The sequence below is a fragment of the Pollicipes pollicipes genome, unplaced genomic scaffold, assembly GCF_011947565.3.
Source record: "Pollicipes pollicipes isolate AB1234 unplaced genomic scaffold, Ppol_2.1 Scaffold_1600;HRSCAF=1878_pilon_pilon_pilon, whole genome shotgun sequence".
Classification (NCBI taxonomy): Eukaryota; Metazoa; Arthropoda; class Thecostraca; order Pollicipedomorpha; family Pollicipedidae; genus Pollicipes; species Pollicipes pollicipes.
Genome location: NW_023595962.1, coordinates 5,200,814 through 5,211,985, shown reverse-complemented (window position 1 = coordinate 5,211,985; position 11,172 = coordinate 5,200,814). Strand labels below are relative to the sequence as shown.

Below are 11,172 nucleotides of genomic sequence, written 5' to 3'. Positions count from 1 at the left end.
CCGCTCTGCGATTGGTCGGTCTCCACCGGGCCGGCTTCTCTTGACCAATGAACGGGCGGCACCTCGCCATTCTGTCAACGTCGCCCGGCGCCCAGTTTGGCAACGTTGTGTTCTGGCGTGTTTAGTGCTTGCTGATCCTGAATCAAGTCCATAGGTTCTGTGCCACAGGTTAAAAGGTGAATGGAGCACATTAAGACATCGTGAGACGTTTCGTTCCACACAACGTCACGGGTGCAGCGTTGAATTGGACAACTATTCTGAGGGAAGAGCCCGTATGCTACCTTACCCAAAAATACTGATTTAGGCATGCACAATTTACATATCGATTTGTGTAACATATTACCGAGAACAAATGGCAAGCGACTGCTATTGTTACTTTGCCCGTACACACTTCGTGCACAGGCGCTGGGAGGGGTCATGGCTTCTCACGAAATAGGACGCAATGTGCGTTGACCGCCATTATCAGTCATCAGAACGCTTTGCCGCGGTCACAGACCGACCGACACTGCAAACGCACGGTGGCTCCGCCCAAATTTCTAAGGCTAGCCAATGAATGACCGGCTATTAGCTGCAAACTAATGACATCAGGCTTGACGGCCAGCGTCGTTGGTAATTCAGCCAATCACAGGACAGCAGGGCGTCGGCTATCGGCAGCACGGCGGCCATTGGTCAACAGCCTCGGGGAGGCCAGTTAACGCGCTGCGGGTCTCGGGTTCGTCTCGCTGCTGCTCCAGCATTGCCGTGTGTTCACTATCGCCGTGTAGCCGTGACTGCAGCATTGTCAGATGTGTGCGACGGCTGCACCAGTGGTGTCAGGCAGCCAGCGGTCGGACGGGACGCAGGTGTGCGGTGTTCGGTGATGTGCGGCCATCGGACGTCATGCTTTCCGTGCGCGTGCGACTGGCGGGCGGCCCGCAGACCAGCACAGGCGACAGCAGACCACTGTCTGCGGACGGGCCGGTGACACGAGCGACACGACACGAGTGACAGTCAGACCTCGCCAACGAGCCGCCCGTCAGCAACTGACTGCCGCACAGCTCCGGTTGCACAGACACGCTGCTCAACACGCCTCTCCCCAGCCAGTCGCCAGTCGCCAGTTGCCAGTCGCGTGCGTCGGTGGGCCGGTGACACGTGGCTGTGGCGTGTCGGACGGTGGCGGCGCACCTGACCGGGCCGGGCCGCAGCACTGTGGCCTGTGTGATGCTCACCATGGCTTATATTTCCTCAGGCTGAGCGGGCCGGGCGACAGCGGCGGCAGACGCTGCAGATGCCCGGCTGCCGGCAGAGCGTGGGTCGACATCAGCCACCGAACACACACGGCGGCTGGCTCACACAAACACCGGTCACCGCAGCACTGGGTCGTGCGCTCCGTCTTCTCGCCGCGGCAACCCAGGCGCCACGTGAACAAGCGACCGCCGGGGGTGCAGTGTAACAATGGAAGGTAACACGGTCACCCAGACGTATCCCCGACGAGGATGCGGTGCGATGCACTTTCAACGTGCAATCACTGCTTAGTTAGCTGACTCGGAGCTCAGCCGTCGGACCAGACTTGGCGCGACAATTCCAGCCTCCGATAAATAGCCTGGGGCGCATAATCAACGATCCCATTGACGGAGCGACGAACGCTCAGTTCGCTCCATCCGTCGACACGGAGGAGAGCGGGTGCGACATCCACCTACCGTTGACCTCGAGCGTGACGTCACGGTCCGGGGGCAGCTGGCGCACCAGGCTGTCTACCAGGGACCTGGTCCGGTCTAGGTCAGACCACCCCCACCCCAGTACCGTCAGTGACGGACAGCCGAGCACCAGCCTGCAACAGAGCACAGCACACGTCACACCCACAACACCGGCACACAGCGGAACAAAGGGCGCACCACCCACGTGCTCCGTGGTGCGCCACGCGCCAAATCAACTGTTCGCCAGCGTCAGCAGACGTTAGCCTGCGAGGCTTCCGCCGCCGTAACAGCGGGTGCCGCCCCCTGCAGCCGGCTCTGACTGGACGGATGACGCAGTGGGGAGCCCGGTGTGACGTCAGAGCCCGTCCCGGCCGCAACACCCCGGCCACATGGGGCTTGCACCACGTGACGGCCCTGGGAGCGGGACGCACAAGTGCTGTCTCGCGGTGAGCTCAGCTGCGGAGGAGCAGACTCTACGGCCACCGGTATGGGCCAGCACCGGGTCACACCTACGGGGGGATGGCGACGCGGAGGGGACAGGGCGAGCACACCGCAGGCAGGGGCACAGCCTGGTTCATTAAGGCTGCAGTTCGCTGGCCGTTCAACACCGGCCCGTCTTGGGCCAGGCTTAGACTACTGATCGAGGTCACATATCAGCTGCCTCGGCTGGGCTCGGCTGGGCAGGAAACACGCCGAGAGCTAAACAACAACAACAGGCAGCCTCCCGGGGTGTCCAGGCCACGTGAAACGCCGCCAGTTTGCAATGCTCCTCATCTAATCGCCTTCGTCACGTCCCCCACCGGTGAGCTCACCGTGTGACCCCATCTGTTGAACAAGAGACGCACTCGGTCAGGTTCAGCATCCTCAGACGCGGCCCGTGTAGCCGGTCCAGTGTGGCGTCCGTCACAGCTGACAGCCTGGTCAGGTCCAGCTGACGCAGCTGCCTGAGCCGCGGCAGGCTGTCCAGCCCAACAACCGTCACCCCGCGACACCCTGAAACACACAAGAAGCCGGACCGGGTCCAATGCATCAGCACCGTCACGTGATCGCCAGATGACGTCAGAACATGAACAGCGGCTGAACCGCTGGTGCTGTAAACAACACCGCCTTTCGCAACTCCATGGCGGAGCCACGGCATGCGGGGTCGGGAGCGTGTCCTATTGATATGGAACAGCTGGCTTTAATGCGTCACTTCAGCTGCACCATCACCGTGTTGCCACTACGGAATACACGGAAACTGCGTGATGTGGAATATGCTCACCGTATATGCTGAGTGAATGCAGGCCTGGCAGCAGGTCGGGCAGCCGCTTCAGCGTGGAGTCGGTGACTCCACCGGAGTCCGTCACGTCCAGGTGTCGGAGGGAGGGGAGGCCGGCCGGCGGCAGGCAGAGCTCCAGCGCCGGCTCCAGCCTCCACGCCGTCAGCCGCTCCAGCTGTGGACAGCCGGCCAGCACCGCCGCCAGGTCTGCCGCCTGCAGCCCCTCCACACCTGACACGTCCAGCCGCCGCAGCCGAGGACAGCGGGTCAGCTGACGCAGGCAGGCCGACTGTAGATGTAGACAATAGGCCACCGAGAGAGCCTCCAATGACTCGGGGAGCAGCGATAAACACTCTCCCCGCACGTCGCTCCGCGCCACGTCCAGCCGCCGCAGGGACGGCAGGCGGCGAAGCAGCGCCTCCGCGCACCGCTCGGCAGACCCGGGAGGCAGCGTGACGTCCCCCAGCCGGGGACACCTGGAGCACAGCCTCTCCAGAGGCTGTGGGGCCGCGTCGAAGTGGAACAAATCCACCCTTTCCAGGTGTCCTGAGAGCCGGGCTGGAACGACACACGGGTTTCAGTTTGAGACAGCGCTGCGTCCTGCAGCCTTTGCCCTCGCTCCCAGACTCCGTCTGATAACACGGCGACTGAGGCATGCGCAATTAAATGATAACGCTTTAGACGCGTCTGTCGCACTCACACTGACAAAACACACAAAACACTCACAGACGACGTCAACGGATAACGGCGCCGGCAGTGAGCAGTAATGGTAGGTTGTGAGCCGTCGCAGGGACGGCATGCGGCGTATCAGCCGCCCCACGCGCTCGTCGTTGGCGTGCTTCACGTCGTCTCCGGTAAGGTGGAGGTCGTGGCGGCGCCCCAGGCTGTCGTCCACTGCCTGGCGCCAGCCACGCGACACTGCCGGGACCGACAGAGCACATTGTACAGCGGACCGCAGCGGCGCAGACAACGATCATGTGCGACAAAAACATTTCCACCGGTCAGCACACCCAGCCAGCGGCAACGTTTGTCGCGCAAGCGTGACAGTGAGTTGAAAACACACGTCACTGCCATTTCCCTGTGAGAGTAGGAGATCTTACGCTGGCTGCGGCTGGCGGCCAGGTCGCTGGCAGCTGGTGCTGTCTTACCTGCTCGGATCGCCGGCGCAAACAATCCGCATCAAGCGGTCCCATAGACAAATAACACAACAATTCGACAACTGGAGGGCTTTAAGTCTGGACCCTTGCGACGACAAAGCAGTCCGTAACGCAAATGTGGCCCGCGAAAGTAGTATAGCAAATGATCCCAAACTGAAGCTGACAACAGTCCACCATTTGGCGTGATCATTACCTTCACGTTGCACGATCTGGAGGGTAAGCAGGGTAATCTTCGGCATATCTTTTTGCGACTTCTTTAGAAATCATACGTTGGGCTCGGTTTGTACACACTTGAACAACGCGTAAAAACTTGCGTCTGCATTCTAAGTAAAACTTTTGCACTATTTATCACGACTTATACAAAATGCAGTCACGTTTAAAGATGGCATTTACAACAGATTGCGAGTACAAGCTGAACGCTCTGCCTCTCTCCTACCCCACCGCCCTTCTCAAACTGCCTCTTATTTCTCTGACATTTGCCAGCACAGCTTTCAACAATACGTCACGCGCTCAACGCTCGCGCTTGCTGTAGGCTTGGTCTTCTTCAAGAGGGAGGCGTGTGGTGGCAAAATATCAAACACGGCTCACACTAACATTACTTGGGGTGGTCCTGAGGGCTTGGTCTTGAGGGGTTAAGAGGGGGGAGGGGGAGGGAATGTGCGGGAGGGGGAGGAACAATTGTCTGGCAACACTGAACAGTCGGTTCCGTGTTGATCGGGACGTGCGGGCCCATTTCCCGTGCAGGAGGAAGTCCGCGGCCCGCGATTTGCATAGGTCGGGGCCCCTAAGTCAATGAAGGCCTTTCACGGTTGGTTCGGGGCCTACAGGGCCTAAAAGTGCGGCTTTTGTCGGCAAGTGCCTCTATTCGGTCACGGGCAGTGTTCAAGGAGACCACACAGCTCACAGGGTGTAGCGGCGCGAATGGAGGGCTCGGAGGGCACGAGTGCTTGCTGCAGGTGACATTAAGAACCCCGGCTCCAAGGACAGGGCCCTCAAATGTCAGTCAGTGGGCCTCTTGCGCCGATTGTAGACACCTTGTGACAATGCGGGCGCCTATTTTAGACAGGCACCACCAGCACAGAACGGTTGGATGCGTGTCAGTATGGGCCTTGGGAACATATTTCTCAAGCAAGAAAAAGGCCCGGGCCCGAGATTGGCGCTGGTAGCAGCCACTGGAATTATCGGGGGTCCTGTGTCAGTCAGGGGCCCACAGTGCCTTCGGTGCCGGCAAGGGGCCTCGAGTCAGCCAGGGGAACGCTTACTGAACATGGACAGGGACGGGACCTCGAATGTCACAGGGCCTATTACGTTGATACTCTCGGACCAACGTGACCCTCCGTCCGCACGTTGTCCGTCGCCTGACATTAGTCACGGGACAAAACGCAGCGAGGCTTAAGGAGACTGGAACGCCGGGCGTCGGGTGTTTGACACGCGAGCGCGCATACTCAAAAATATGCTGCATAATGTAGGACAATCCGATTCTAAATGATGGTAGACCATACCAATGGAAATGTTTGACCTCGGTACGACTCTGTATGTCTGTAGAATCCAGAAAAATACCGACAAAAGACCTGAGCGTTAGACGCCACTCGCTGCTCTTGGTTCAGAAAGAGTCCACTGAACCATTGTAAACTGAAAAGTGCCGGTGGTTTATTCTATGTAGTCATTAAATCCTGTTTTCAGTTTACTCACTTCGAAATGCAACGAGAAAGATACCTTGCGGTGGCTTACGTGTTTTTTTACATATGGGTGAAGGCAAAAATCAGTTATGCTTTTTAGGGGGAGGACATTTTATAGCCAGGGCCCCTATGTCGGCCCTGCACCCTTTCCCCTTACGAAAATTCTGGCTGCGCTCCTGGTCGCCGTGATGGCCACGACTGTCGTGTGCTCATGACTAGATTAGAAGGTCCGGTGGACATATCTACGGCCCATGTGCTTTGACATAAACAGCACTGGCAGTGGAGGTCATCTTGGATATAAAGGGAGAGGTTGGAGAGGCTGTGGCTGGTTGGGTGGGATTGGGTGCTAGTGACGTACAGTCCTGTTCCCCGCATCTCGTGAATCGCCCGCTCAGGACTCTCGAATTACCAAGGTAAGCTTCTCGGGAATCGATGCTGTTTTCTGTGTATGCTAATTGTTCTTACAAATTCATGTTGCCTAATGTTTCAGTAAAGTGCCAACACACGACAACAGCAAAGAGAATCAACATCACATCCATGGCACTACATCAAGTCATGTGTCTTACAGTTGACGAAGTAGTCGATAGCCGGCTAACCAGTCTACAAACCGCCATGACCGATAACATAGGCAGGCATCGTACGTAAGGAAGAGCCAGGAGGATCTACAATGCCAAAACCAGCCAAGCCATAGTTTCTCACGCAAAGCTGTTCATCGCGGCTGAAGAGAAACGCTTCCAGTATGACCCTTGATCTTTCGAAGCTCACAAGGCTCATCGCAATAATCGTAATCCATGAGGCTTGTGGCCAAGGTTCTGCCAGCTCTTGGTAGAGCGTCGATTTCATGGGAGTGATCTGTGACTGGTCAGGCACGACAACTTAAAATGCCTTGCAGTTTTGATCATAATGGTCCGAGATGTCCCTATTCCCTTTGTGTTGTAGGAGTATGCAACCGTGACATTAGCAAGCCGTCGCAATTATTGCATCACATTGAGACAGGTACATCAATGCATCATTTTTTATGGTCCGTGTTTGGTGTGCTGCCAGGAGAGCTAATGTTGACCGTTCGCCAAAAGGGAGGGGGAGGAGCGCAGTTGGCCACAGCAATAAATTAGGCATTTATCAAAATATGGCGGGATCAGTCAGCTGAGAAACAAAACTTCAGGTAGGAATTAGGTTATTGGGCCATCAGCCCCCTCCCCCTAGTCACTTAGAAAGTTTGACGCCCCTGGGAGATCAAGATAAGTGAGGCTGTCAGTGGCATAGGTCATTTGATCAGAACTTAGCGCGAGTGGAAGAGTCTGCAATGTGCGTGCGAGACCATCATGGCAACCATGGGTGTAACCCCTGGCAGGTGGGCAGGGGTGAGAGAGAGAGACAGCACTCAGCTATACGGCCCTAGCACCCAGGGGCGGATCCAGAGCGGGGCACGGGATCCACGCCCCCCCCCCCCTCTCCCTTGGGCTCCGAAGGGGCCCCATGGCCGGCCGAACAGGTGCAGTTTTTGAAATACAAAGCGCAACAAAACTGGGCATCTCTGGACTTCCAGGCGACCAAGAACAATTGTGAGCAAAACTGCAGGGGCTATGAGAAGTTGAATAAATCATTCAATGATTGGAAAAGTTGCTAACTGGAAATTTTAAGCCTTATTACATTGTCTAGAGGCCCCATGCTGTTTGCGGGGCTTACACGCCCACTTACAGGATCATCCCGATCGTTAAGGAGCGTTCCACGTCTCCCTTTATCTCTTTGCATTTGCTCGGAGGGCCCTGCGCTGTTGTTGGAGCCCTTCCTCTTAGCGTGCCTGGGCACTCTTGTCAATCATTGGCCCGTACACGGATTCTTTCCATTCGCCAGAAAGGCTCCTAGGCACTTCTTTTCTGAATGGGAGGGGGGAGGGGCTACGCTCTTGTGGGGTCTATTTGATAGCCTGTTCGGGCACATTCGGTCGTCGGGGCCCCTCTACGTTGGGCCTTGGGCACGTGCTATTTGAATTCGGCCCTACGCACTTGTCGGGCGCCCCTTCTGTTTGCCACCTCGGCCATGTTGGATTGCCCGGGGGGCCCCGCACATTGTTTCTTGGTGTTTGAATTTAGGGCCCTCTGCTCCTGTCGGGTCATCTGATAATCTGTTCAGCTAGACTCCATCTCTGGGGAGCCCTCCGCACCGGGTTTTGGGTACTTCTTATTCGAATGGAGGACCTTACGCTCTTGTCGGAACCCCTTCTTATAAGATTCTCGGGCCCATTCGGTAATGGGGGACCTCTACATCTGGTTTTGGATACTTTCTTTTAAACGGAGGGCCCTCTGCCCTTTTCGGGGCCCCATCTGTCAACCTACACTGGTGCAGTCGATTATTCGGGGCCCTCTATATCGTGTTGTGAGTATTTCATATTCGATGTTAACCTGCTCTGACGCACTGGATCGTTCGGGGATCCTCTGCATTAGATCCTGAATACTTACTATTTGAATGGAGGGCCGTACGCTCTTTTTAGGAATCTATCTGTTAACCTGTTCTGGCACACTCGATCATTCAGGAGCCCTCTACATCGGGTCTTGTGTACTTCCTTTTCAATGGAGGGCCCTACGCTCTTGTCGAGGCCCCATCTGTTAACCTGCTCGGGCCCACTCGAATATCTGGGGGCGCTCCACATCGTGTCTTGGGTAATTCCCATCTCAATGGAGGGCCCTACGCACTTGTTGGGACCCTACCTGTCCACCGCTTCGACCACACTGGTTTGTTTGGGGGCCCTATATATTGGGTCTTGGTATTTGAATTTAGGGCCTTACACTCCTGTTTGGCCCACCTGATAATCTGCTCGGGTATACTCTATCTTTCGGGGGCCCGCCGCACTGGGTTTTGGATACTTCTTATTTCAATGGAGGGCCCTACGCTCTTGTCGGGCCCCTTCTGATAAGCTGCGCGGGCATATGCCATCATTCTGGGGCCATTTACATAGGGTCTTCGGTGACTTTCCAAATCGAATGGATGGACATACGCTCTGGTTGCGAGCCCTATTTGTTAGCCTGCTCGGGCCACACTCGATCATTCGGTGGCGGCCACTCTTCATGGGTCTTGGGTACTTCCTATTTGAGACGGAGGGACGTACGCTCTTGACGGGGGCTTGTATGCTTACCTGCTCTGACGCCCTGGATGTTCGGGGGTTTCTCTGTCGATCTTGAATACCTTACTTTGAATGGGGGCCGTACGCTCTTTTGGGAAGCTTATCTTTACTGTTCGGCCCTGATATCATGAGCCCCCACATGCGTCGTGGGGTACTTCCTGTTTTAACAGGGTCAGGCCCGTACTTTCTTGCGTCGCTGACGTTCAACCCCTTTCTTATTTAAATGGTGGTGCCCCATGTTCTTGGCGGGCCACAACCAGTCAGCTGCTCGGGCCGGGGGCGGATGCAGAAGGTCGGGGGGGGGGGGGGAGGAACGGGACCATGCCCTATGGACCATGCCGAAGGTGACCTAAAGGCTCCGAAGGGGCCCATAACCGGCCGGACGAACTCAGTTTTCTCACAACAAAAACACAACAAAATTGGATGCCTTTGGGGCTACAGGCGACCAAGAACCATGGTTAGCAAAACCAAAAAGTTCATAAGCAAGCAAATTTCATTCTTCGCTGATTGAGAAAGTGCTGCTTGGGAGAAATTTAGGGCCTCATTGCGCTATCTAGAGGCATCACGCTGCTGGTTGCCTGGCCCTATAAGTCACTTGCCGGGCCAATCTGATCGCTAAGGAACTTTCCACGCTGCCCTTGACCTTCTTGCATTTTCTCATAGGGCCCAATGTGCTATTGGGACGCTATCTGATCCTGAGCCTGAGCCTGAGCACTATTGATCGATCAGGTTTTCCTCCACGGATTCTTTCCATTTGCCCGAAAGGCCCCATACACTTTTTCCGGGGGTCCCATATGCCAGGGCACACTCTCAGGGGCCCGTCATATAAGTCTCGGATTCTTTCTCCTTGCTTGGAGGACCTTGTGCTGTTGCTAGGGCTCTTATAAGGTGAGGTACGGAGACACTCGATGCTCAGGGGCCCTCTACTTTGATCAAGAGCTCTCTCCCTTTGCTCTCATTTGCAAAAGACTCTTCATGCCTATCGAGGCTCTTGCTGTTAACCTGCCCGTGCACGCTTGATCGCACCGGGGTATTAATTTATGGTCTTGGATAATTCCCATTTGCTGAGAGGGTCGTGTGCTATGGCCGGGGCCTTATATATCAGCCTGCCGAAGCACTACCAATCGCTTAGGGGCCCACCACGCTGGTGTTGGGTTCTTTTTGCTTGCTCTGAAAACCCTACACCCTTTGACGGGAGCCACTTGGTTGGCCTGCTGCGACACCCATGATCGCTCATGTTCCGTCCCTATTGGCCTTGATGCCTTCGTCTGAGAGCAGCAGTCGAATATGCGCCGATGAATTTTTACGCGCTATTGCCGCACGTAGACATGCGCAGACGTCGTATGTGTCATTTCAATTGGCTATTGAGTGCGTGACACTCATTATACTAGTGCATCACGTTCGTAAAATATTTTGAACGCAAGGTTATGTTGTGCTACTTAATAACAAAGGAAATATTCTGCATTAGTCATCAGCCATCAGCTGATAAGATCGCACAGCCGGCTAGTCGTAAATGCATAAGCCAGCAATCAAGTCCATGCTTGGTTTAAATGGTTGCTAGCAGCCAACACAAGTTTGTTTTCCTGTTGCTCCCAAACACTTAGCCTCAAAAATACAGCATTTAAAATGACCTGTAGAATATGAGCGAGCTTTATGTGTGTGAATGCGAGCATGCCTAGCTTTATAAGGTTGTGCAGAGTAAGATGGGTTTCCGTATTTATTAGATAAATGACAAAGTAAATACATACATATATACGACGTAGCACTAGCCTTGAAAGGTAACATCCGGAAGGCAGTTTTTTTTGGAGGGGGACCACAAACTTTAGGGTGTCACGATGTTGCGTGCCCCCCTTAACGAAATCCTGGATCCGTCTCTGCTTGCACCAGTGGACGGACCCGCCGCTTCGAAACACTAATTAACTTCGACATCTATCGCATACTGCTATCACCGCTGGTGGCCTTTGTGACGATCAGATGTCGCTACAAATGCAATACGCGCCTGACTTGGAGCCAATGGAGAGGCTGAGGGTCCTTTGCCGACAGATCGAAATGATCGCGTGAAAAGTTCAGTTTTTAGATTTTCCAAGCGGTCAAATATTTATGTCTGTGCGTACTGCACATGATGATGTTGCGTGATCTCAGTAATGATCGTTCCAGGTTTTACTTGGCATGTGTCCTGGCGGTGTTTTATGCATGGCTTGAATGGAATGTTCCGCATTTAAGATATTGAGATAATCAAATATGACGGGAAAAGCTTGCATGTAACTATTGGTAAGCGTTC

The 11,172-nt window shown here is 55.0% G+C and overlaps 1 protein-coding gene across 1 annotated transcript; it reads right to left on the bottom strand.

The window, feature by feature from the left end:
- Positions 1-1,124: 1,124 nt before the first annotated feature.
- On the bottom strand, positions 1,125-6,607 carry LOC119090440 (F-box/LRR-repeat protein 2). The gene is made up of 6 exons (XM_037213250.1): positions 4,285-6,607; positions 3,661-3,852; positions 2,938-3,492; positions 2,489-2,669; positions 1,680-1,810; positions 1,125-1,275 (listed from the first exon to the last, which is right to left on the bottom strand). The coding sequence occupies exons 1-6, from the start codon at positions 4,328-4,330 to the stop codon at positions 1,205-1,207; spliced, it is 1,176 nt and encodes a 391-aa protein (XP_037069145.1). The 5' UTR covers positions 4,331-6,607; the 3' UTR covers positions 1,125-1,204.
- Between the last annotated feature and the right edge of the window lie 4,565 nt (positions 6,608-11,172).

What these genes read in the sequence shown, in the direction of transcription:
- LOC119090440 (XM_037213250.1), bottom strand. Translation starts at nt 4,330, where the DNA reads ATGCCGAAGATTACCCTGCTTACCCTCCAGATCGTGCAACGTGAAG. An exon ending in TCAACAGATGGGGTCACACG is followed by an intron (nt 1,811 to 2,488) that starts GTGAGCTCACCG and finishes GCTCTGTTGCAG; the next exon opens with GCTGGTGCTCGGCTGTCCGT. An exon ending in CGTCACGCTCGAGGTCAACG is followed by an intron (nt 1,276 to 1,679) that starts GTAGGTGGATGT and finishes CTCTGCCGGCAG; the next exon opens with CCGGGCATCTGCAGCGTCTG.